The 27,725-nt window shown below is 41.8% G+C and overlaps 1 protein-coding gene across 2 annotated transcripts; it reads right to left on the bottom strand.

Annotated features, from left to right (window-relative positions):
- Positions 1-54: 54 nt before the first annotated feature.
- On the bottom strand, positions 55-27,215 carry xpo1b (exportin 1 (CRM1 homolog, yeast) b). Of its 2 annotated transcripts, none has more exons than XM_070977418.1 (25): positions 26,858-27,215; positions 25,112-25,243; positions 24,659-24,760; positions 20,552-20,624; positions 19,026-19,087; positions 15,694-15,738; positions 13,520-13,701; positions 12,467-12,515; positions 12,236-12,355; positions 11,892-12,020; positions 11,634-11,792; positions 11,280-11,477; positions 9,256-9,394; positions 8,439-8,620; positions 8,133-8,289; positions 7,854-8,017; positions 7,615-7,749; positions 7,299-7,482; positions 5,376-5,482; positions 4,338-4,532; positions 3,195-3,363; positions 2,707-2,841; positions 2,413-2,572; positions 2,221-2,317; positions 55-1,520 (listed from the first exon to the last, which is right to left on the bottom strand). In XM_070977418.1, exons 2-25 carry the CDS (start codon positions 25,235-25,237, stop codon positions 1,374-1,376), a joined length of 3,216 nt encoding a protein of 1,071 aa, XP_070833519.1. In that variant the 5' UTR covers positions 25,238-25,243; positions 26,858-27,215; the 3' UTR covers positions 55-1,373. The 2 variants fall into 2 exon arrangements, with proteins under 2 accessions (XP_070833519.1, XP_070833520.1); XM_070977419.1 differs by lacking the exon at positions 26,858-27,215 and adding an exon at positions 19,580-19,628 and having other exon boundaries at positions 25,112-25,145.
- Between the last annotated feature and the right edge of the window lie 510 nt (positions 27,216-27,725).

Below are 27,725 nucleotides of genomic sequence, written 5' to 3'. Positions count from 1 at the left end.
GTCAGTTCCTGTAAAATGGGTCTCTGCTGTGGAGGGAAGAAATGTGAGCAGAGGCAGGGTTATAAAATTCTCAACTTTAATCAGTTCAAAAAGTTCACAACAAATGTAACACCTTGAGAAGGGAAATTTGCCATTAGAGATTGGGTACTTATTTGGATTTATACATTCTTTTCCTAATTAAACTCGTTGGCAATTCATTTGCTCTCTGGACAAAAAGCCTTTTGTTTATTTGGACAGAACTCAAACAGGTACAAATGAAAAATGCAAAAATACAAAATTAAATGTAAACCCAGTTTTATTTTTCATTTTGCTCTAAAGGTAGTGTCTTGAAGCACTACTGCATGGTAAACAATCTAAATTAGTACAATTCCAAATCTTCAAAGCCTTCTGAGTTAAACAGGAGTTGTTATAAAGATGCAACCAACTAAGAACCCATAAATACCTCCGCCACTTCCTTAAAACATCCCATTAATGAAGGCTCACAAATGAGCAACAATCCTCTTAGAGGAAAACAAAACGCTGATGTCGACTAGGCGACAGCACACACGCGCACACACCCACAACAAAAAGAAACAATAGAATAAAAGGAAAAAAATGTTCCCATGGTATTAAAGATGCTATACAATTGGGATGATATGCACATATTCAGTTTTGCTTTCCCTAAAAAAAAACCTCCTGCAGCAGCCAAACCCTTTTTTTTTTTTTTAGGTGAAGCATAACTCATGAGCAACAGATGCTGATCCATGAAGCAGCATCTCTCGACCTTCATTCATTATCCGTTAGATTCACATTCCCCCACAATGCCGCGGGGCACCAAACAAGCGGTGCGTGCGCCTCTAAAAGACCACTTCCTGTCTGTCACGCCACAGGTCTAGAAGCCTCTATGCCAACTTGACAGATATGCCGTTTTTCACAAAACCCCTGCTCAGACTGTATATATAATATATTTATATATAAACAAATATAAGGGCAAAGAGAAGAGCTGGGACAAAGAACATGGTGGAGGTGGAGGGAACAGAACAAAAACAAGATGGTTAAGTCGTCCTAATCGTTACAACCTCATCATGCAGGTCTTGGGATGGGCCAGACCAACAAAACATAAGCTTAGATTGGAAAGATATTACACAAAAAGTCTCCATAGAAAACGCAGATTATGTAAAAAGGGCCACAGGGTGACGCGGTAATCATTTACATATGGTTGGCATTGTTTTGGTCAACAAACATCCAATGGGATGGCCGCTCTGCAGAGGGTGAGCGGCCTCCCGCCACACTCAAGTGCCTCTCTTGGGTTTTGTTGTGGTTGCTGTGGTTAGGGTTTGTTTGTTTGTTTGTTTGTTTGTTTGTAGTACTGTACAGTTTGGTTGAGCTGCCGCTCAGTCACACATCTCCTCAGGGATCTCATGCGGGTTGAGGATGCCCGGGACTGACATCTGGATCTTGTGTTTCTCCTCCTGGGCCTGGCGAAGAGATGCCTCCCTCTCCTCCAGGAACAGGTCTGAGGTGTCCTCGCCTGCAAACTCCTGGAACAGCAGCAGAGAACAGAGAAGGAAACACTGCGGTCAGCTGCAGGGTTTACACTGTCAGGCTTCTCCTGCTGCAGGATCCTGACTGCAGCTGCAACTAATTTCCATAATCAATTCATTTTACAGTTAACGGATTAGTCTCTTTTAGTCCAAGAAATGTCAGAAAAGTAAACTTCCCAGAGCCTCAGGTGACATGAAATCATCTAAAACTGCCTGACAGCTGACCAATCAGTAGAACAGAAACCACGGAGCACGTCCTCTGTCACTCACACACAGTTTGACAATAACAATAAGCTGGCACAGCACCACATATACTTAGAAGGACAACCTGGCCATGCAGGAAAATGTTATATTTGGAAACAACAGCTAAGCAGCTAACTATGTAGTCCCTGATAACCTCTGTGTGAAGTGACAAAGCCTCTGCAGCGTAGACAATAAACAGCAAAGCTGCAGCTATGCAGGGCCTTGTTCACTTTAGTTAACTTCTCAACAAAGATACACATGGACACACAATTCAAATACCGTACATGAAATCAAACACAGAGGTCTGTGTGTGTTTTCGCCACAGAGAAGAGATGACACGCTGTATTAAAAAAAACTGGTTCTTCTATTCAAATCCATTATTGTGACACCAACAGTAGCTGACTTATGAATGAGCAGAGCATTGGACATGATTTGTACACTTTGACAAACTCACCTTAATCTGGACAAGGAAGTCCCGAAGGTGCTCCTTGAAGGCAGGAATGTCCTGGTTTAAGCTGAACAGCCCGGTCACAAACACCTTCACCTGAGCACTAACACAAGCAAAGAGCACACACAGGCACAGCCGTCATAAACGTGCATCACAGACATTGTGTGTGTGCGTGTGTGCGTGTGTGTTCATACTCACTCTTGTAGGTGAGGGAAGGCAGTCTTCAGCAGGTTGGCCACATACTCCTGGATGAACACCTGGTTGTTGGTGGGGCTGGCAGGGTTTAGCACAGTGGTGATCTTGCCCTCCTCCACCAGGTTGAACATGTAGGCCAGGATGGACGCATGCATCGTTAGGCCTGCAGGACACACAGCAACACACGCACCGTTACTCAAGACGCCTGCATTACTCATCTTTAGCCACTTTCTTTCGAAGACGCTCGTATCTGTGTGCTCCTTGGTGTCCCTGCAGCTCACGTGCGTGTGGACTCACCGGCAGTGTGTGACGTGTCGGTGACCACAGAGAAGATATGTTGTAGGATATCACAGAAATACGTCTGGTAGAAACTCTGAGCGGCGGCTTCCTCCTGGGCCACATTCTGCAGCAACGTGTACAGAATCTGCAGACCTGGATGAGCAGAAACAGGGGGACAGCTTCCTGTTCAGTCCTCACGTCCTCACACAGGAACATTATACCTGTACATCACTGCTGGGACTGAAGCATGACCGGACTAGCAAATGTCAGCGAGCGCTTCTGAACATGGCTGAGGTGAAGTATCACAGCACACCTGCAGTGTCACATTTCTTCAAACATGTTCTTGCTGTTGAAGATTAACCCCACCTGTGACACACTGTGTCCTCACGACATGATAAAACACAGCCCCCAGATTGTTTCACATCATTCAGTATTCACGCTCCGGGCACTGTTGCTCAATGTGAACATGAACACATGCAGTAAAATGGGTGCATCAGCGGCCATACCAGTGTCAGCCACATTCCTCATGGTGTGTTTGAAGGCCCAGATGATGGAGTCCAGCACCAGTTTGAACTGGGCAGGGGGGATGGCGAGGAACGCAGGGAAGCAGTGAGAGTTTACAGCTTGGAGTAAGTAGAAGAAGTGGGTCCTGTGCTCTGGATACTCCTCAAAGTTCTAGCAGGAAAAAACAACAGACAAGTTTACAAACACTCCTACTTACTAATAGATAATTTAACACGAGGGACTCGCCCCCCTCACTTTTCAAAGTCCTATTCTTGTCCCCCTCCCTCATTGTTTCAGGCTTGTTCTCCAACTGAAGTCTCTCTGAACATTGTTCTTACTGTGCATGTGATTGGATGAAAATGTTGACACTCTTTATCTGGATTGCCCTCGGTTATTACTATGCCTCACAGCAATTTAACATACACGTCTAGTAAGCAGCAGCGAGTGGTGAGGTGAAGAGACATTTTAAGCCCCGGGGTTTGTCTTCCAGGTGACACGGTTCAGGGCTGAAATAACCGACCATCACTTCATCCTAAAAAGACACTAGAATTGAAGAACATTCTAAAAATTACAATTATTTTAAGTGGGGGTACAAACCTGAGGTTTGTATTTATTTTATTATTTTATGCTTATTTTATTCAATCTTCATTGTGCCTGGATTGCAACTGCCAACTGCATGTACAGGATGTACAGTATATGCCTTTAAGATGTAACCTGTCACACGTCTTTGAAAGACTGCTGTCCTGTCAACTGATATCTAAAATCCATACATACATGAAACAGTGACCCAACAGGTCAAAGTGCACAAACAAAACAGCACTGTGATAAACAGACTGCAGTGAAGGCCACACCATGTAGATTACTTGTCGATGCACAAATGAAACCTGCTCATTCAAATGTTAGTTTTCTTGATGACAAAGGTGCTCAATCACCCGCTGCACTGGAAGGGTTCAGATTTTCATCGAAGCAGGGGCGGATCTGCCTTATATTAGACTATGCTGATCGATGTCCATTGTTACAGATCAGAATAAGAAACACAAACATCACTATCGGTATCACATGTTTAGAAAAATGTTCCTGTTTTTTGATTGGATAACTAAAATGATGAGTCGGTTAACTGTGTCTGCTTGATCATTGTGCCTTACCTTGTTGATCATGTTTAGGGTGCACTCGAAGACGGCATCAAAGATCTGGGGTATCTCGCTGGTGATGTGTCCCCCCAGCTTGTTGACGATGGTTGCCATGGTGCTGAGGACCTCGGGCTCACGGGCAGCAGGGACATTGCGTTGGTAGTCGATTAGGACGGCGTCCAGCAGCGGTGGAACAAAGTTCTCCCCTACCTGGAAAACAACAGGAGGGATCAGCAGGGAACAACACACCAACAACAGAGAGGGGAAAAACAGGAGCATCCACCTTTTAAAGCTCGGTGCTGGAAAGAAATTCAAGTAAGCCTCACTTCTGTCAGGCACATTACAAAAGGCGTAGCTACCATTCGTCTAGAAACTCCGAAAAATGACCAGTCCTCACCTGCAGATACACTATGAATATTGAAAGTCAGGGAGTTTTTAGAGGACAGACAGTTGACACTGCCATCTCTCCTTCTTCCCAAGGCGATAACATGTTAACATGACAGATTTACCGTCTCTCTGGCTCCCCTCATCACCCTCCCCTTGTCCTACGCATGAGCAAAAACGCCACCTGTTGCCGATTGGCTGGAAAACAGTTGTGTGGCCGCGCACACACGACAGACAGGTAGTAGATCGTCAGGAGATATCAACAATCTATTCTATCTCCAGAATGACTCACCCCACCTTTATTTGTTTATTTGTGCAGATAAAACACAGCTGAGGGCGGAAACGGCCAAGTCTGCCATGAGGAAATTAAATGGTTGTGTTTGATCTAAAAATATCAGCTGGACTAGTTCGACTTCTTTTCTACTGTCAGTCGTCACTGATTGCCACAGTGTGTAGTATCTCTAGAGGACGTACAGAGCAAAAATACATCACTGCTGTTTGCTCAAGACTACATTAACTTCTTTATTAAAGTACCTTGTAATATTCATTTTCTTGTCAATTTAGAGTGGAATGTTCACCACCCCAAAACAGGGCTAATGTTCCTCAAGACAACTTGAGAAATATCAGGTCGTCCTCCATGTTTCGATGGATTTCAGAATAATGTCTCACCATCTGTGGGTCGTTTGATCGGCTGACCCAGCCGGAGATCAGTTTCAGCGTCTCTCGTTTCACTGTTCTCATACTCCGGATCAAGGGCTGTTTCGTCACCATCTCGCCTGTAACACAAAGAGGAAGCACACATATTGAAAATAGTATATGAAGAAAATGTCCTCACATTTTGTGTAATAATGTATTGTTTCCTTGTGAGGATGTGAGTAAGAGTTTCCTCTCCTTTGCTGCACATTATCACTAAGTAAATGCTCCTCTACTTCCCAGAGCACTAAGATTATGTTCAAGCAATGGCATGACAGATACCGAGGTACTGTAGCTCTACCTTTAATATAGTATCTCCACTTATACTAAGCCATTTCAACATTTAGGCCATTGTTGGCAATGCTGCAAATCACCGAGCAGGACTGCTTAATGCAATACTAGACTTGCAGAAATTTTCCATTAATGTGATGAATTTTCTTGATTTCTCTCTGATTCACTGGATTATCACCAATCTCTACAGGTCAGGATACATCATCAGGTGTGGTGAGCTGGGCTTCAATCGTAGTCTAATGACTTGTTTCCTTTCTTTTGAAAAGCCACTTCCTTTGCACTATATCAATTCGATAATTATGTCCTATTCTATAAAAAGGCAGCTGACCAACACATCTTCCTCTGAAAGGTCTGGTTAGTCTTTGAACAGGATTTCTTCCTCCTGCAGACTGTCATTTCTGTCTTGACCAATGCGAATGCAAAAATCTCTGATTCTTGATCGGAACTGACAGACCTCATACGGCACTTCTTCTCCCGTTTAAGCACAGGAAGACTCAGAGATGAGTCACCAGAACAGGCGCATGCAAGAGAACAAAAAAAGGACACAGTCCTGCTGGCCCACAAACAAAATGCCACTACAGAATGACAAAATACTAAAATGCTTCTGTGCGACGACTGTAAGTGCAAGTGAAGGCCATAATAAAACACATCCATTGCAACCACAGGACCAACCAAAAAAAGACAAAATGATAGTTTGTGTGAGTGAGCATTGCTTGATCTTTCATTTCCAAACTCTTTCAGCATGAAGCACTAACACATGGTATAGAAAGCAATGGGGTATTTTTCACAACTGGCAACATACTGAGGCCATGCTGTTTCTACCAGTCTCACTGCAGTGAACAGATCTGTACACAACCCAAACAAGACTTGCACAAACATTGGACACTTCTGTTCCTATCCTAGAGACACAATGGAGACATTTAAGATGTCAAACTGGAGGAACATCACTGAAAACCGACAGAGGCCAGTTTGATGACAGGGAAAATGGTGCCGAGGTGATTTACAGCAGCTCCAACCAGGATTGACTCATCAGCATGGAAAAGCAGCGTCTAGAGCTGGAATATTTTCACACCCAACTCCAGAACCAAACCAGAGTTGGTGATTGTTGCAATAAGACAGTTTCGGCGAGTTTTATTTTGTTGAGTTTGATTGAAGTGTGTTTTACGATGAGTTAATTTGACAGTTAAGCTCAAAATAGGTGTGAGAATGTTTCCTTTCTGGACATTTCCTGAGTTTATTTTGTTTATCTATTAGCTAAGAATGCTTGTGAGGCACAGGAAATGCGCATACATCTCCAAGCTGAAACTGCAGGGGGCTTTACTACCAGAGTATCACCTCTTTGGGGACAGTGGGAAGTGGTATTACGAGACAGGACGGGCCCCAGCTAACTGGTTATCATGCTAATTTCAGGAACTATCTCTGCAACACGAGACACAGCATACCATCAGAACTGCTACTTGATCACATTCTCTTGTTTATGTTAATGTTAGCGACACTCACATAGTATCACATGTGTATAACAAGCTTCATGTATGTGACACACATTCTGTGAACAACACTGAGATGTTATCAGTGAGCTGTATGACCACAAACACACACCTCCCTTACCGTTTGTCTGAATGGCAGCAGAGATGTTCTCACTGAGGCACTTGTAGACGTTGAGCATGTCAAGGTAAATCCGTCCCAGCTGGATGACAAACGGGTGTCCCACAGCCTTACAGGCTCTGACGTTGGTCTTCAGGATGCTGCCCAGCTGTTTCACAGTCTCTGGGTCCTTCAGGATGTCCACGTTCTGAGGGAGCAGCAGGAAGAGGGATGTAGCAGATTACAGACTCACGTAGTGTTCTTGTTTGTGTGTCACAGACATATAGACTGGTATATTGGATAACATGTGTCTGTATGTGGTAGTATAGTGGTCTCTTACCTTGGTGGCCTGCTGGATGATGCTGTCCCACACTTGATTGGGCAGCAGCATGTATTTTTCTATCAGATGCTCTTGAACAGCCTGATCAGTCTGGGCCCCAATCATATAACCTACTGCTTCATAGAACGTGTGCACCTGAACACAAACAGGAAAATGTGTCAGCATGTAACTTGATTGGGCAAAAGCAAACAAGAGAAATCCTTCCCAAGCACAATTCTCATGAACATCCATTTACTGACCTGCTGAGGCTGAAGGTCACAGATGATGGTGTTAATGTTGTTGAGGATCTCGTCGATGAAGGGCATCACCTCTCCCACCTGCACCTGGATGAAGTGGCGCCGGCACTTCTGGGCGATCTTGATGAAGGTGTCACAAGCCATGTCCTGAACACCATCGTGGGTCTCTGATGAAGGAGAGTCATGGAGTGTGATAGTAACTTACTTCAAAATTAACAAAGTCTCAAGACATGACATTTAAAAGTTAAGTTTAAGAAACTACTAATAAACCATCTCTCTCACCATGCATGAACTCAAAGAGTTTGTTGACCACAGTTTTGAGGAATTTCCAGTGGGCTCTGAGAAAGCGTGGATACTGGCCAACAATATACATAATGTTGGAGGCTATTATAGCCTTGTTGTCCTTTCCTCTCTTCTGCTCACACAGACCCAGCAGATCCTGAGACAAACAGAAGGTTTTTCACCATCACAGACACATAAACTGGGTCAGCCTTAGTGCTTAGCATCAAAATGGTAAAAAACCCATCTTTGGTAGATCTTGGTAGAGCCTTTCAACAAACACAACAAGCATCTTGGTCCCCTTTCTACCTTGATGACAGTGACCAGGAACCTCTTCTCATCCTCTTCGTGCATAGCCCCACTGATGGATCCGATGGCCCAGCACAACGTGTTGAGGTTCTTCCAGGACCATTCAGTGCCGTTCACCTGGTTGTGAAGTTTTTCTGTCATTATGCGTTCTGTGTCTGCATAGTCCAGGTGAGTCAAGTACACTGCAGGATGACAGAACACAAAGCAGATTTGCACTCAGCATGTGAACCATGTAAAGTTAAAGCCAAAAGCACATTTCTATGCAGCTGTGAACAAGGACAAAATGTGCACATGAAAAAGGGACAGTGAAATGTTTTGCCAGTGTGCTGACATTGATCAATATATCCATAGAAAAACATTTGTACCAGAAGCTGGTGCATTATGGCTACTATCTTATGACCCTGGAGTCAATATAATCATTACGATTGTTTGATTTTAGATAGCCAATGCTATAAGCAGCCATTAGTGTAGATAGAGCAGGAAGAATAAAATCAAAGATTTCTCTACATCCATCTATGTGCGTAGCTATGTGTGTGTCTATCCAGCTGTGTGTTTCCCAACAGATACGCAGTGATCTATGAGTTTCCATTCAATCTAACCTGCTTGTCTCTGGACTAGAACCCCATGCAGAAACAGGAGAAGAACATACAAACTCTACGTAAAAAGGCCCCCGTCAGCAGAGCTCTATTGTCTTACAATATTTCCTCACTGTTTGTGGTCAAAATCAATTTAAAAAAAATGGCAAGTGGCCAAGAAAAAGTCAATTGGGATAATGGCAGTGGCTATGGACTTAGATGCTCTCATTGTTAAATCATACCAAGGGTTTCCCTCATGTTCTTGTAGAGGTTGATGGAATCAGTGTCCTTCATGAACTCTCTGACCACCTCTCCCTGGTCATTCTCCACAACCAACACCTCCTCTGGCTTGGCCATCCGACTTACCATCAGCAAACGCACCTGTCATGAGAGATAAACACCTGTCAGCATGCACACTCATCACAGAGCTGCCTCGCTGCTCTCACACATATCAGTGTGCAACCTGTATGGGCATACATATTAGAAAACAAGATACAATGAGGTGGCACTCTAAAAGCTACATACAGATACTGAATTGAAGATATTATCACCACAGAGGAATTAACATCTGATGTTATTTTGCTTTACAAGTTGCAGTTTTTCAGTAATGTAACTAGCAACTCTTTTGGCAGCAGTTGACCAGCCACCTGTTGCTTGACCAGTGCCAACTGATTCTAGTATGACTGCGAGCTAAGACTGTAGGTCCCATAAACTGAAAAACTTTTCTGCACCCTTAAACACTCAACGCTGTGCCATCTTGAACTCGTAAATAAGAAATGTTTCTTAGAAGAAAACTTTGCATTGATAAATTTAACTACAACAATGCAAATTCCAAACACTTGACGTTGAGTTTGTCATCTTAAGGCCATGTTGCTGTTGTTGACACCCCAACAATGCATTCATTCATTTTATACCATGGGTTTAGTGATAATATATATCAGGTATAACAGGGACGCAGTCAAAGCCTCTGTTTACAATTTACTGCAACACGTTAACAAGCTAGCATCTAATTACAGCAATGAGCGACTTCAACATTTCTTTTAACCTATTTGGAGAACGTGACTACTTTGATGACTAGGATGTAGCTGAAGGAAGAGATTTTGAAAAGAAAAGGGAGAAACAGCACAAGGAGTTCACACCAGGAGACTTAAATCAAATAGAGTTTGAGAAAGATGAGATCAACACACATGTGCACACACACACACAATGAAAAGGGAGTTAACACACTGAGAGACCCAGCAGGAGGCTCATGCTGCTGTAGGAGTCTGAGGTATTAACCATCATTTAACTGAATTCAATGTCATGACTGAGACCAGATTCAAGGCCACCAGTTCAGTGTTTAAAGTCGTACTTACACTGCCCCTCTGTCCTTACTGATACTTTGTATCAATAAGCGATCATCTCACATTCCATTCGCTGACAGTACACATGGTCTATCACTTGTTTGTGAACATCTTGATACTGATGTAGGGACAATGACATAGTTGGCTAGCTAGTTTGTCTTGTTGTTAAAAATACCGTCAAATTTTATTTACTGTTTGTCGATGGTAGCCAATGTTACTGACTTTGAATCTTGGTAGCATAACATTAGCTTTCTCACTCACAGCTGAACCAAAGAGTTCTATGAGCTGTGCGGTCTGGAAATATTTCCATTCCCAAGTTGTATCTAATCTATTTAATATTTGTTCAAGGTATTAAGCCAAACCCTCGGATGTTACCTTGGAGAAAATGCGTTATGTCTTGTGAAAAACTTGTGATTTTGATTGCAAAACACACGAAAATGTAACTGGTCTTGTTTTTTTCTTTCACAAGTGAGCACGGTATAAGCAGGAATGCCCTTCAAGGTGTTGATAATCAGCAATTAATGGACTCCATGGAGGTATTTATAAGCACAGAATATAATTTCTGCCACTAGGGGTGTCTCTATCAAAACAAAATCGCATGGGATTGTGGGAGCTGTTGTCTTCATTGTTAAACAATCACCATGGCCAATGAAAACCTATCCGCCATGACTTGGCAGAAATCATGTTCATGTTCAAGGTACTGTACTGAAAGCTTGCACTGACTTCCTCCCTCACTCTCTGAAGTATCATCTTGTGCTTCCCCTGTTGATATTGGAGGCGACAAAATGAAACTTTTTGTTTGTGTATTATGGAAGTACACAACTCAGCAAAATATATAACATAGGTCTAGTCATTTGGTCATTTTAATGCAAAATGTTACACAATGTGCGTTAAAGTCGAAGGCACTTGGCTGTGTATGGTACCTTGGAGAGTACAGGAAGATAGAGCTGTCGGCGTGGTGGCACGTCAAAGTGCTGGTTGCCAGAGAGCAGGGGGGACGTGGACGTTGAGAAGGGACTCTCTCTGTAGAGCTCAGCAGCCAGATGGTTCCAGTACTCCAGACAAATTTTGAAAATCTCAGTCTCTTCCACCTCAGACACCAGAAGCATGTAGTGGAGGGCCTGAAAGAGAACAAGAGACCAGTTCGTCCATGGATGATCCACAGGAGACACTTTTTAGATTTGTTTATGCGTCAATAGTTTCTTCTGCGCAGCCTGTCTAGACGAACCATTACTCCACTGTAATGTGTCCCTGCAACTAACAGTGTTTTCTCTTACCTCCATTAATGTTTCTCTGAGGTTGAGTCGCTTTTCAATGAGCTGCCCATGCTCTTTAAGGAAAGTACAGAGGAACAGACTGAGGTTCTGTATGAAGTTCTGTTCGTCATCTTTCCCGTTGGCGTAGGCCAGTCGAATGTTGGTGTTCAGAGGCAACATCTACAGGAATATGGATCAGATTTAAATCTTAATTAGTGTTTTTATGACAAGAAGTCTGAATTTGAGCGTGGTCTTATCCGAGCTGATTATTTAACCCACCTGTTTGAGCTGACACATGGTCAGGGTGAAGAGTGTGACAAACTGCTCCTCATACTGGCTGACGCTCACGCCGGCAATCTCTGTGAGACACTTCAGTGTCACATTGCGAAACATGGGCACGTTCAAGAACTGAAAACAGGTGAAAAAGATGATTAGTTAAAGACTATTTTGGTTAACCACTTATGTACAACAGTAGCAATTATGTTTAGTACTTTTACGCTTGGCATATGCTTTACTTCATCGCTGCTAACAAATCCATGTTGGAAGGTTTGCTCAGCAGTTTATGGTATCTCAGTCCTACGACTCAAGTTCACTACTGACAGAGTTTGCATCTGTGTACACACCTTATACACCAATGTGCTGATCAGTTTGGTTTCAAAGATGTACCCCAGAGGAATCCAGTTGAGAAAACGTAGGAGCGTCTCCAGAGTGGCGTGGACCAGGGGGGCATTCTGGGAATTTTCCTAAGGTGCAACCAATGAGACAACAAACAGCTGAAAAACAAACACTGGTGAGGAACCAGTGATGAGGATGGTCCAACAATGCTAAAATGTAAGAGATGAGGATTCACATACCATGACAAACTGGCAAAGCTGGAATATCTGGGAGAATTCATTGCACATGCTGAAAGAAGAGAGGAAACATTGTGGGACATACTTTATGCATAGAGTACATTTTGATGCTGACACTTTAGATATATTCTTGCATTTAAGACAGTCAGATTATAATCCATCTTTCATGAGGTCATACTGAAATAAAAATACAAAGGTTCAAACTAACTTCGTCTCGATGCTTAATGTGGAACGCATGTCTAGATGTGACTGATCAATCGCGGTCATCTGCTGAGCTAGATCTGACACATTCTATGGCATTTCTGTGATCAATTAGCTTTCTAGTTAATGGTGAAACAATGGCAGATCAATTATGACTTTTCCTGCCTGAAATAGGGCTTCTAATTTTTGTCTGATCAGTTTCTCTCCCCTGAAGTGTATCACTTTTTCCTTATATAAGTGGAGACTGTCATTATTTCAGTCACGGTGGTTGTCTCTGCAATAAAACAGTATTTGGATGTAGGCAAGTGTGAGAATGCTTCAACTATGCAGGTGAGCTGCATCAATGAACAACAAACAGACTAAATGCAGACCGCAGAGAAATTCTACTGCACCCTGCAGACGTTTGCCACTGCATGCAGAATAAAACTGTATAGAAAAGCATATTTGAACTCGAGGGGAGCGCACAGAGAAGATATCAACTTGTACAGCTTTCCCCTCAGTCACAAGACTTCAGCCCCGATAAGCATCTGTGGGAACAACTAAATAAAGAAGGGGCAAAAGAAACTGTTGATCAACCTGGGAAATAGGATGATATCATGATACACAGACTACAGTCAACTCTCTTTGGCAACTGACAATTGTCAATTGATATGAGGGACAACAAGCTGAGCAGCTCATTTACTGTATACTGTATGTGCCGGCTGTGTGCATTCGAGTGCACAACTGCCTGCAATTAAGGCAACACTGAAATTGTAAATCACTTGCATAATGCTGACTGACTTGTAGTGTAGTTCTGTGGTAATTAAGTGTTGACAACAACAAGAGGTTAACATCATGAACGTGCAGCATGCTAACCTGTCTTTTAGGTGCTTGGCCTTGACCTGGGTCATCTGGCCACTGGAGAAGTCAAAGACCTCCTCGCTGAGCAGCTTGAGAATGACCATGTTGTTCTGACAAAGGCTCTCGCTGGTACGACTTGCCCCCACAATGTCACTGATGAAGGTGGGCCAGTGTTTGGGCCACTCCTGTTTCAGGATCTACAGACACATATTGGTGTTACATGGTTCAGAAAATGACATTTTCCACTGAGGACATGTGATCTGAAAAAGAAAAATTGAGGGGATGAATCTGTGACTCTAGCTAAAAATACGACTCCTCTTTTCAATCTCAATTCAAGCCTGTGCCCCTGTTTCTGCTTTGTAGAAGAATGTTTAAATACAAGGATAAAGTAGTAAAACAGCTGAAATGTAACACTGTGTTTATGAAGTCATATGATACAAGCAAAGCCCACACTACTACAAATCCAACACATATGTACATAAACATTTTAAACACAGCCTGTTGAGGACAAGTGTGGAATCTGGAGCTCTACAGTCCCTGAAGGCCAAAACAATGTTAGCTCAGCTGACGCAGGCAGTGACTCATTCTCACTGGCATTAATGCAAAGTCACTGATGTAGCCAGTGAGCCAGTCTTGGTCTCCCGCACGCACGCCGGCACGGACACACACACACACGCACGCACTCCTGGACATTGTTTTACATTAAGGGGCAAAATTCAAAACGTGGAAACCAATAAGTCACTGTGGTCTAATTTGTCAGTCTCAAGGCCTTTCTGATATCCATCTCAATGACTCACAGCAGTGTCCTGAAGTGGTGTGCACTAGTTTGTTGATCAGACAGCACAGGGCAGTGAACAGCTCATTTCTACAGCCCAGCTTTTAAAGGATTCAGGGCTCTCCTGGGGGGTGAGGGTCCAATGATCACTGACACTGTTTGTTATATAATATGTTCTCTACTTATATTGTGTGTCATGGTGACAACATCTTGGTCAAAAACTGCTCCATGTACAATGACTTGAGATGCTATATCCTAATGTTTCCATAAAAACAAATGCACTGTTTTTCTTGCAGTTTTCCCTCTTGGAAATGATCATCTTTCAAATTAGAAGCTCACTGTGACAATTTCTTAACACTGACTGCCTTGCCTGGGATATGTTTAAAAAAAAAAAAAAATTAATTAACACACAATTTTAAAAGGATTCATGAACTTAACTGACATGGGCAGTTTTAGAGTCAGATAGTCCAATTAAGAGTGACATCTTCAGGTTAAAAAGTATCACTACAAAAAGCATCAAGACAGATGTAAGACATCCAAAGCCAAGCTGCTATCCTGACACTCTACTTAAAAAAAAGACTGTCAGCGTATCCATCTCTATTTCTGCTGCCTTTCACATACAGTGTGCTAAACTGTCGACATTAGATGGGGGGAATGTGGTGAACAGAACAATATATTTTCAATCTGTTAATCACACACACTCTTTCTGTAGCTACAGAAAAAAATCCACACCCAGCAATGACATTACATGACAGAAGGCTTCATCTCTTTACTATAACTCATTACTTACAATCATCTTCCCAACTGCATTTAAATCATCTGCCTAAATCTTCAGTGACCACAGTGACGAGTTACTGTGTGAGAAACTAACCAACCACACTGACTTCGGAGTTTCCAGCAGCAGCCACAATGTTATATTTTGCTTTATACACTTTGTAATACAAGCAGTTAAGTGCCTTAGTGCCCGTCAGTAGCTTTCAATAGTTCTAGGCAATGAGTAGAATATGAGTAGCTGGTCAGGACTGAGCTTCCTGCTCCGGTGTGCTCTCTTGCTGTCAATGTGGATAACTTCATTGAAACTGTTCACTGCCACTTCTTTGTGCCTCTCCACAATTCACTCACATGCAACACTGTGGGGTTAGGAAAACATTCCAGTGTTTCAACAGAGCACAATGAGGTGTTTCTATCAGCTGGGGTGCCCACAATAATGGGTTACAATAATGGCCAGGCTTCATGAAGACAATACTGATCAATTCAAAAAGCTTTGCACACTGGCTTGATGCATCCCCCTTAAAAATCAAACCAAAGAAGAAAACACTTTAATTTTGAACTTTATACTAAAGCTCACAGTTTTCTGAAAATGGTAAATTTGCTAACAAGATTCTTTCATTTGTCATTAGTACTGAAGGCTTACCTGAACAAGAATCATGTTCAGCTTTCCAATGTACACCTTTTCTTTCTAAAAGGTAAAAAAAAAAAAAGAGAAAACAACAAAGGATTAAAGAACGTAAGTCATACGGTCTCAGTTTCAGAACAAGGCTTCTGTCATTTCATCACATCATTAAAAAATGAATTTGGAACAATGGCAAAACATTTTGAAATGTAATATGACAGAAATAACAAAATGAAGGGTTTGAGGCCTTAAGCCAAACAGTGGCACAATTAAAGGCAGTGTGAGTAAAAAGAACAGCAAGAAAATGTAGAAGAATCAGAGGACGTCCATCATGTTGCGTTTTGTCACAAGGGAGTAAAGACGTGGGTTAGTAAACGACACTTTAGGACTTGTTAATTCAATGTGAAAAGAAAATTTGTGAGTCTAATGTACCCTAAAATCACAGCCTTCAGAAAAGATAACACTTTATTAAGTGATGAAGTTCCACTAATGTTAATACCTTCTTTCACACCGCAGCAAATTATGGCTTTCAAGCTAAATGAAAGTATGATCTGTGAAAAGCAGAGTGCTGTTCTGGATAACAGACTGTTTACAGAACCCTTGGACCTGAATGTCAAGCCTCACTTCAAATCCAATTACCGTTCAAAAACAGGTAACTTGGTTCAACAATAACCTTGGAGGTGACTGTCCAGCTTGGTTTAAAGACCCCCGCCAATGAAGGATTCAGACAGCCGGGGTTTCATCGTCACACACCTAAGGAACCAATCCCATCAAACTCTGAGTGGGGCCTTGGGGGGGTAGCAGAGGAGAAGCCAGCAGCAGCTTCGGATCAGTATTTTGCAACCTACATGTCACTATTTTCAAAGTGATGGCAGAGAAGTGTTCTGTTTTTCGGTTGCAAATTTGCAAGAGCAAAACTAGTGAGCTTCATGTATTTCCAAAGAATCTGAAAATGTGAGGTAGACAGAGCAGCACGCCATTTTGAAATCTTACACAAAAACAGATAGATTATGCCACAAAATTTACATTCAAGTCCGACCCTGTTCCATCCATTAATCCTGGGGACAGCGTGTACGATCCAACATATTGTAGGTTTATTTTTCTTGTGTTCTATCCTTTGGCTGTGTCCTACAAATCTGCAGTGCGCTAGATAATGTTAGCCATTTTTGTCCTGCCAAGTTACTGCTGACATGAAATTTCATATGGCTTGAGGGTGCTGACAAACAAAGTTAAGGTAAAACTGTAAGTTAACTAAACTTCTGAATTAGATAATGACCAATCTCTGGACCTTCTGGCTATCAGCCGGTGATTTAGCCTCTGGGGGGCCAACGTTGAGCCAGTGGATATAATGATATGAATGATACAAATAACAGTCAACTGATATGTCGGCCAAGACTTCCTCTTCTCTCAACTGGTCATTGTTTACAATCCAATAAGCACCTTGACTTTTAAACCTGACATTTCGGCTACTCTCTATAAACTGGTATCTACATATGAAGGCAGACAGATTTTTAAAAAAGCTAAAACAAACAAACAAAAAAAAAAGATCATCAGACGATAGCTGATGGGTTCCAAGATTGCATCTCAGCCACTGTGTTCTGCATCTTGTGCTCTTCACATGGACTGTTAGCTGCATGCAATCAAAGCCCGCTCAAATGTGATTGGTCAATACTTCTCAGGGTACAAATGGAAACCAGAACACTTCCGATACCAAAATCTTGTTCCTCGCCTACAGACTCATACGTGGATTAGGGATTGGATGATGGCTACAGTTGTTTTCTGACAGAAAACTTCACGAGGTTGTTCACGCAGAAAGCATATCATGGTAAAGGTCATCCTTACAAGGTGCTACTATAGCGTTAGCAAGATTAAGGTTAGGATGGTCAAGTGCAGGTACGCTTGAGCTGCAGGCAGAGGGGTGGGTAGAGATAGAGGTGTGAGCTATATTTATAGATCCATGCATACTAAAAAGTTACAGCCAAATCACTTTATTTCATGAAGGGATTTTTGTTTCCATGGAAAAATATTCTAAAAGTGTAACTTTGATGAACAGGGGTGAGCTTTTAGGGGTTTAATCAACACCAGGAGAGGAAATGCTTAATGTGTTGTAGAGTTGTAAACACCAGAAAAATTTCTGGAAAGCAGCTTGAGACAGACAGCAATTAGATTTTGCTGGCAGCAGCACTCTAATTTTTATAGGTTACCCTTACCAGACCTGACCCTTATCCACAGCTAACCTCAAGGTAAAAACAAACATGTCCGCTTCCCAACATTTACTGGTAATAGTGTCCTCTGTCGTGCTCATCTCCAATTGCAGTTCCATTTTAGTTTTCAACATGTGTTCAAAGTTTCACTTTGTTTCACCGTTTCTTTCACTCTTGTTTCAACAAATATATTTTATTTGTGGAAGTTTTCATTAACGGTAAGAGTACTGCTGATATTAGGTACAAAAGAGAAAAACATCGATTCAGTTAGAACTCATAGCTTTAGTTATACACACATAGCCATAATGGGCTCCTCCTTCGAACACTTGCGTTATACAGCAGAGTGAAATCCAACCAAACAGTCTTTCTAAAAGCTGCGGTCACTCATACATTTGAATTTCAATATATTTCATTTCAAAGCAGAGTCCCATTAGACAGCTGTCTGGTCACTTGCGGCTTCTCTCATGTGAGTGATGTATATGTTCAGGTGGGCTGCTAATCAGACATCAGCAGCAAACAAGTGATTCATTTTAAACTCTTTTTTTTGGGCCAACAGTTCAGTATGTACGTTTAGTAGAGGAAAGAGACCAAAGAGGTGTTCTCCAGAGGAAAGGAATAAAAAGCTGTTGTCAGTGTAGGTTAAGCACAATCGTAACAACTCAACCCTGGTTGTTGGAGTGGTCAAGTTGGCTGAAAACACTTTCAAAAGCAGCTGAAGTCACCATCTTTGGTCTGGACGACATAGCACTATGGTTACCAGCATTACTCATGGCTGTGCTGAGACTGGCTGGATGAACTTGCTGCTCCAGTGTAACAAACAGAAAAACAAGAGTCCTGTAATTCCTAAATGTGGCTGTCAAATGGCAGCTAAATGAAACTCACCTTGGATGTGGCAAGTAAAGACTTAGACCACATCAGTGCAGATAATGGTAACATCAACACTAAAACGTTTGTCAAATGAATTTGAATTTTAAAGATACTATGGAAAATAACTATTTCAAGAGTATGTCTGGGCCATTTCTCATGTTGTTCCAGCTTAAACATTAACCAACATTTCATCTGAATAGTTTCAGCTACATGCAGCTACACTGTTGCCATTGTTTTGTGTTACACAAATGCACATATACAATTTCTTAAAAGTTAACTCACCTCCACATTTGATGCATCTGATGAAGTCTTGATAATGAGACCAACAACATATTTTTTTATACCTGGCAAACACACAAAGACACCAGAGGGATACTGTTAGCATGCACCAATAAAATACGGAAGTCTAAACACATCCTGACATGACGAGCTGCCTAGAGCAAGTTACTCAGTAGCCCTAGCAGTCTGCTGGCTTATAACTAGCTGAATTTGACAATCTTATCGCAGTACATTTGTTCTCTAAAAAAAGTGTGGCCCTCTATTTACATACACTTGCAAAGCCTGTTGGTAAACACATGGATATGGGCTGCAGCTGCCACTGAACTTACATGGGGCAAAAGTTTTGGTCAGTTCAGTGGAAGTTACACTTCCCCAGGTGTTTTTACAGACAGCTAGGATTGTCAATGTGAGCAGAGCATCTTCAAAAATGTGTTTTCAGCTCCCTCGCACTTGTTTCTACACTGCGTAAGTATTCAATTCTGAAAATTATGTGCTGGGGTGTAGTGAGCGGAGCCGAAAACAAGGCAATACTCTGACACAAGGGGGGAAAGACATACTTGCCGGTCGCCCTGCACTGGGTTTGCCACTTGAACAAAATTCAGGCATCTACGGTCAGAAGTAGGGAAGTCTTAGGTCAATGAAAAAATGAATTTTGAGCAAAATTATAGAAGAGTGGAGGGAGGCAGAATCAACTTATACATTAATTAATTGTGTTTCATAATCACCGCTTTTTTGCTCTAACAAAAATCTTTTCAGGCAAATTTTCATCCCACTCTGTTTTCAGATTCTTAAAAAAAATTAAAATCTAATGCAAAAATGTCTTAAGCAGTACGTGGTAACAAAGGACAATACACTTAGTTTTAAAAAGTGAGAGAGTAGTAAATATTGAGAGTGAAAGCATAATTGGAAATTAGGCAAAAGTCTGAAAATGTAAAACCTTCCGTTTTGGCTCTAACCATATACAATTACTGTACTGAGGCAATGCAATACATAGCAGCATTTGGTGCTTCGTGATCATTGATGAAAATATTGAGTTCTTTCAAAGACATCTAATTAAATCCCCCATGTGTCTGACTAGTTAATTGATTCTTTAAGGGAAACTGCATTGTCCTGTCCCTCTTACTCCTATGGGTGCAGTATGATGAAGAGGCTGAAAGAAACACTAGGACTGTCTTATTTTCCTACAAACACAAATACCAGAGTAATTTGAAAGATACTGTCACATCAAAACTGTACAATTTAAAGCAACAAGTGCAGTCATAACTAATGCTCTTCAACTTCTTTAAAGATGCCCTTTCAGAAAGCCTAAAATCAGTGCTGGGGTGTTTTGGCTGTTTCCTCTATAAGACAGCTGCTCAGTGTAGAATCCAACCTGGCTTGTAGCGACCAGTGCAAGCCAGTCAAGAAGAAAACAAACCAGCATGCTTAGTGGGGGAACACTCCTCAACTTGGCAACCGCACGCCACAACATTTAAAAAGGCAGCGACACTGACAGAATTAAAACACTATAGCACAAATTTAAGTGTTACCTTCACACTGATTCCTGGGAAGAATCTTCCATCTTGTTTTGATAACCGTTTCCAGAATCTGAAGAGCATAGTACTGTAACATGCAAGGAGGGACAAGCATTAGGATAAAGCTATTATAACATTCAACAACAAGCACTGTGCAATTTCAATACGAACCAAAAACAGTATGAAGTGGATCAGCCTGGAATAACTTGCATTTCTAAATTGGATTGGACTGAACCACATCTCATGCAGATTTCATAGTATGCAGAGCATTCACTTGTAGTTTGGTTTTTAAATCTCTATAAGCAGCATTAAGCTGGAACACTGCAGAAGTCCTGCTGTTTCTCCCAGCGTCACACCAGACAGCAAAAGACAGAAGGAAAATACAACAATGCATTAACCAGCTTTGGCTCTGATTGCTCCACGTGTGAGTCTAATGGTCTAGAAGAAATAACAAGGTCTATGTTAAATGCTCTTTTACCGAGGTTACACTATGTAGGGTTGGGCATCGAGAAGTTTTTTTCTTTTAAATTAGGAGTGGGTCCAGTGTGAAACTGTGAATTTGTTCAGATTTGGCTTAGTGACACCTGAGAGCAAAGTTTGAACCTGTTGTGCCACTGTCTACCTCACTGGCTGTGCATGTGTCAACACACAGTTTGTAGGTTCTTTGAGTATGACGGTATGAAGTGTACAGTAAGACCAACATTTAAAAAGACGCTCCTCTCTCGTTAATTTGAATGAAACCACCTTGCTGACACAGAAGGGGTGCAGCAGAGGTGCCAATGCAGAGCGCTCCAGCAAAATCTGTACATCGTCCCACATAAAGATTTAACTTTTGCTGCAACGCAAAATCATCTGGTTAAGCTGCTGCAGCGGTCAGTCACATATGTGCAAGGGCACATTCCTTGTAGATTAGTTTGTAATATGAAGACCTTATTTCTAAAGATCATCGGTGCAAAGCCACAAACCACTGTGCATTCTGATATGCCTTCAAACTCATGGATCTATTCCTCAAATGGGACCCCCTGGGTTGCATTGGGTGGTCTCACCAGTACCTGAAGCAACACGCCCCCACAATTCAGTGCCTTGCATTTTTTTTAATGCAAGAGGGTTTTTGGTTTGAGTGCCAACCAAAAATGCAGCATTTTCAGTGCCCTCAGTTGTCGTCATATCTCCCCAGAATCAACGAACTCTACCACATCTGAATACAATGAAACCAAGTATAAAACAGGGACACTGGTGCGATATAAATACTCAGCTTGCTTTTTCTTCCTAAAAAACAAAAACACGAAATATCTCATTTATGACAGCGATTTTTTATGGAAGCCTAAAATCTGTTGAAAATAAAGAGGGTTTCTCTGGGTATTTGGTTTCTTTTACTACTCAAACAGCATGCCGAGAATCTAAACAAGCACTTAATAAGAAGCAGAATCAATAAGAATCCAAACTAATAAAATTTCATCGATACCCAACCCTAAACCGTGAGTCAATTTCACCAATACTAAAATACAGATTATGGTTCAAGTGGAAAGTACGCCTAAATAACATCCCTTTAACTGGTGTGTCATAAGGAACAGCAAGACCAACTACAGGTTATGCCCTGTATAATTTCTGATTGCTTAATAGTAAAGCATGAAGAAAAAAATAAAAGAAAAGTATTTATTAGTTTTTTATCTAATGTTACTTCAACTGGCTGTTTCAGCTGTAGGGATCATCAATTCAAAAGCACATTGATTCCAAAAAATAATGAATGACATGTAGTAGAGGATGTTATTAAAGCAGGATTAACAATGTGCTACAGACAATGGATGCTGGAAGATTAAAGGTGAAATCTCCTTACAGGCACAATGACTGTGCACCAGTGACAGGTGTCACTTTGAGCGCTGCACACATTTCTGGAATGTTTTGTTTCACCTTTAACGACCACACTTTGCACAAACCACCACAAGAGATAAGAGAGAAATTATCAGCAGTTAAACTGCCAGCTTTTAGCTGGCAAAAGCACATTATTAAAGGGTCTTGGCTGAAGAACTCAGGGGAAGAGAGAAGAGGAAGAGGATGCACTGTAAACGGAGAGGAGGGTGGGGCGGGAACAGAGCCATGATCCCTACAGGTGAAATTAAGCCATCAACAGATTGTCTCTCTACAATGGAGCCTACTGACTGCAGCCTGCACCCTCCCTCTGTCCAATGAAACAGATGCAATAGAAACGGATGAACAGAATTCAGTCAAAGGGAATTTAAAAAGGGTAGACCTTGTGGAGGCCTGCCGTCAAAGCCTAGCTGTGTCATGATGCACAGGATGACACACCCCTTCTCTTCCTATTACAAGCCATAAACATAATGGAACATTGTGATTAATATCAAATATTCACAGCTTGAATTCATTACATTTTTTTTTAAATATAACTACTATAGTTACTAAGAAAAAGCCAAATGTTCAAAGTGCTTTCAAATAATGCACTTTTTTAAGCTAATTAAACAAGATAAATGCAGAATTCAAGAGGTGTTTACCTTTTGTTCCCTCTTTTCCTCTAATGACCCTTTTATTTTGGCAAATTACAAATTTAAAACCAGAAAAAGTACTGTTGATATATCAACTCAGACATTAGTAATGAATGTCAGTGTTAAAAGCAATCTTACAGGCAAGCCAAAAAGAAAAAGGCAAATGTCACATTGTGTACTTTGAGGAAGTTGTGGTTGTATTGCACTTTACTTCATACTCAGTATTACGTTCATTTTACATTGTGGGTATTAGATTTTTGGATTAGGCTTATTATTTTACGTATCATAGTCAATTTTGTTCTGTTAAGACTGTGAATCCCTGAATGGCTCGGAAGACTTAATCACTGGGTTTCCTGTTCACAGGCAGCTTGCTTTATCAGCTGTATCAGAGCACAGGAGGGGCACACAACCCAAATCTGAGAACGTCAAATAACAGATGAGAGGGACTAAAGATGATTTATTAATAATCAATTAGAAACATTAAGACTATATCAACTGATAATATTGGAAATTGTTTACATCAACGTGGTTGTTTTTAGCAGCTGGACATATGCTGAAAAGTTTTTATAACTACAATAACTGATCAGAGCCCATGCTGTGGGCACAGCACCAGCATTTCTATAAGACAAGAAACTGGAGGGTAAAAAGCATTGCTGACCCTGCTGCTCAAAGTGAGAGTTTACTCAGAGTAAATGCTCTCACCCACGGCTCTTTATCTAAGCAGTCTACAGTGCTTTTTTTGTAATTTTAGCTCGCTATATCTCGCAAACCTGACGCACCAAAACATCAAAAGGACTTAGAGTAACAGCCTGCACATACATCTGGTCCATGGCCATGCAGATATGCCCGTATCTAACCTGTAAGGGGACTGGGGCACACTTACATTTTTCTACTTGACGCTGCCATTTGCAAGCTTCGCTTTTCTTGGACACAAAAATCTGACTTGTTTTTAGTTTCACATAATTTATATGTAGTAAAGTGTGTAAGTTCAAGTATGTTTAAACTTTTAATTTTGTATGGTAATTTGCTGAATAACAAGCAAAGCAAGAGCAACTTTTATAATGCATGAATCCATTACCAAGTGTGCTATATTCTGTTCATGTCAAACATCTACATAATTGACATTTTCTTGACGATGGATGGATCAAGTAGAAAGTGCAGTGAAATAGAGACCTGCATTGCTGCTGACTTCATCATAAAGAGCCACCTGGTACCCAAACTAATACAGCTAATATGATTGGTATTATCAAGAAAGTTAGTTAAATAGCAGGAGCTCATTCCCATTCAGACTCGACTGTGCAGAATCTTAAAAAGCTTATTTAGCATTATATGGTACTGCCCCCAGGAGTTGACTGGTAAAGTCAATTATTCATCTGGTATGTTCTGATCCAGCAAAATTCATTTGATCAGAATCACAGAGGTCCAGCATAGCTCAAGAGTCAGGGCATAGTTCAGTTAAAAGATCCACCAGATACCATGCAACGTAGCATGCAAGCAATGTGGCCTAGCATTTTTTATTTATTTATTTATTTTCACAAATTGTATTTGTTATAGCATACACTTCCTCAAAGCACAACTGAGTGTCTTTCCATCAATGCTTTTTGCAGTGGAGATGGCTTACTTTGGTGTTCATGTTCTGGGAGAACTCCAGGATGGTGTCCACTCTCGTCCAGGCATCCGGGTGCTCTTTTAAGTGTGTCAACACTTCTTGTGCCATTCTTTGCTGTAACACAAATATGAATGTCACTTTAGATTTAACACAAAAATGCCATTAAGAGACTTGCAAATGCATTGTACAAAACAGAACAACAAATCTCTAGACTTGTCTATCATGGAGATATCACTCCTAGACAGATGCTTTTTATGGGTAAAAGAAGAAAGGAAGCTACAGTGTGTTTTAGGTCAGGTGTGGGACAAGAGCCCTTGTGGCATAGAACAACACAGCTTGTCAAAAATGCTGGTCAAAAGCAAATACATTTCCATTCACTCCAGGCAAAAATCATTGGACACAAACACACACAATACACTTGAGGCAGGTGGCCCATAAAGAATATGCATATGCTTCAAAACGTACCTGTGGTCCCACCCCATGATATAGACAGTTCACCACATTATCCAGCAGATTGATATCCAGTTTCTGGTTGAAGTCCAGCAGCTGCTGTGCTGCATGGTCTGCTAACATTGTCATAATTGCTGGCATAGAGCTCTGCAACAAGAGCAGCAGAGGGAGGGGTCATGAGTGCACATAACACATTCAGCGGGCAAAGTCATGTGAACTGTGTGTTTAGAAACAATTCCTAACAGCTGACCACGAAACAAAAATCCCCGAGACCCACCACTGGACTGTCATGTTGAGAAGTTAAGCTCATAGTGTCACAAGCTTGTCACTATTCAAATAGTAAACAAAGGAAAGTTTTGTCACTTTGCTCTGATCACTGATGCAGTTCAGTTTGGAAAAGAGGAATTTGACTGAAAATTTTGGACACAGCGCTCCGATCTACGCCAAGAGTCAGGACTTGCAAGTACGGGACGAACAGCAAAGACAAAATAAATCCATTATCACACCCTGTGGCTGCTAACACTAGGCGGTTGCTGTGAAAATGCCCCAACACTTCAGGTAATCTTTATTTTATTGGTGATAGGAGGGCTTTCACCAGACTGGCAACACATAACATTGATCTGAAAACAGTTAAACACACCAGTCATAAAACCACAGCCAATAACACTGAAGAGAAACAAGAGATTCAAATGAGAAATAAGCAGGCTACAGAGAGTTCTGTCCGTCCATACTGCCTACCCTGATCTACTAATCAAGCACTTGTTTCTACGACCATATTAAGAAGGTTAACCGAGCCACGTGCCGGATATACCAGGCGACGTCACGTTGTTTACATCTGCAAGTGACGGAGTTCACTCCTCCAAACACCGACGGCAACCCAAGTAACACTAGCAGGCAGCAGTGGCTAAAAAAACTGAATAATGAATGCAGCTTACAACTGCGCCGACAGTTCCTTGCATTACCTGTAACGTGGCTGTGTAAACAGCGAGCTAACGTAGCATTACTTAAGACAGAATGCTAACATTGGGTAGCCTGTCCGGTAGCTTTTTAGCTAGCAGTTAGCAGCTTGTCGCACAAACTGTTCACATGTGGTCCTTCGATGCTGACTACAACCACTCCCACTAAGGATACCAGTGACGGAGGGCGCCCATACATGAATTTTGCTCACTGTCGTTGAACAACGATGTTTGGGGAAGTTGGCGTTGTGTGTTGCAGCGACACTCTAGAAAGACTGGCAGCACTTCGTCTAAATGGTGACAATTTCAGACTCTTTAACGTTACGTGACACGGACATAAAGTTAACATTGTCCACCGCTAAGTACCTAGCAACATCAACTTGACATCCACTCACATCACGCACACGAATGATGCTGCTGTGGTGGGAGAGGCAAGGATTTAATCACACAGCGTTTGGTTACTTGTTCATCTGCAGTGTCGCACGTAACGTGACGAGATGCAGCCTCGGTTAGTTATGCGTCTAGTTAGGTTAAGTTAAAGCACTTTCTCTGACAGCCAACCTTAGCTAATCCTGTAAAGTGGCAAATGCGAGCTAGCAGACAGTCGAAGCCTATTTTGTTATACCACTGATGCTACTACATTCTGAATTATGGTGCTCCTGAAAAGACACGCTGACAGGCTACGTAAACTACAACATAACACAACTTAATAGCCACAGCAAAATGCATTTTATTCCTTGAGCAGGTAAAACCGAGACACGTTAATCACAGCATGGCAGGTTCACACTTCACCCCAGTTACCTACCTAAAGTCCAAGGCTCTGACTGAAAAGAGCGGCGTTTGCCAAAGAAGCTACAAGATATAGTGAGTACTTCAGTATCACTGTTGATTAGGAAAGATTTCCTATTTCTGCAGCGTTGACTATCTCCAGCTCCAGCAGTGAGTGATGTCTGGCTGGGAAGAACCACTGATGTGGATTCCAAAACTATCACGGCAAACCCTGCAATATGTCACTCCGATACATTTTACGAAACAAAGTAAACCTTGATTCACTAATTAATTCGTTACTCTGATAATTTTCCAACGGGGCGGTGTAGAGGTTGTATGCCTGCGCCTCCTCTCCTCTCTCTAGCAACTAACTCGCAACCGGTTGAAACCGGTTCAGACTGGGAGATTCCATCTCGGTTTAGTTTTCAGCCGATGGCGCCGCGTAAAGTTTGGACTGGGGTTACGCCCACACCGCGTCGTGATTGGCTTCGAGTTTGGCGGAGACTTCCTAGTTGGAGTTCTATTGAATAATGGACCTGTCAGTTTATTTCAATTCGCTCAAGCGCCCACGCGACTACTCCGCCCGGAGAGAAAAAGAGGGCAGACTCCCATGCAGAATGGACTTGTACATGACTCTGCTTATCAGAATAGCGAATAAGTAAGCGGCCGCTATTTATTACTACTCCAAAGGGTCAAGTGATATATTACCTTCATTAATGTACATGCCACATAGCGTCGCTGCACGCGTGTACAGCATGAGGCGTAAAACTAGTGCCATCCGGTGATTTTATTCACTTAGACTCTCCGTGAACGTTCAACTACTTTTAAACGTAATATATCCCGACAATAGAGTCGCCATTCTCGTGCAGGTACACTTTTGTGTTGAATGATGTGATAAACCGCAA

This window comes from Chaetodon trifascialis, chromosome 13, assembly GCF_039877785.1.
Source record: "Chaetodon trifascialis isolate fChaTrf1 chromosome 13, fChaTrf1.hap1, whole genome shotgun sequence".
NCBI classification, from domain to species: domain Eukaryota; kingdom Metazoa; phylum Chordata; class Actinopteri; order Chaetodontiformes; family Chaetodontidae; genus Chaetodon; species Chaetodon trifascialis.
This window is presented reverse-complemented; position numbering and strand designations above follow the sequence as displayed.

Excerpts from the sequence above, each read along its gene's own strand:
- xpo1b (XM_070977418.1), bottom strand. The coding sequence starts at position 25,237 with ATGCCAGCAATTATGACAATGTTAGCAGACCATGCAGCACAGCAGCTG. Across the intron at positions 15,739-19,025 it reads CAGATGCATCAAATGTGGAG|AAAGAAAAGGTGTACATTGG; the intron begins GTGAGTTAACTT and ends TTTACCTTTTAG. Across the intron at positions 12,356-12,466 it reads AGCTTTGCCAGTTTGTCATG|GAAAATTCCCAGAATGCCCC; the intron begins GTATGTGAATCC and ends GTTGCACCTTAG.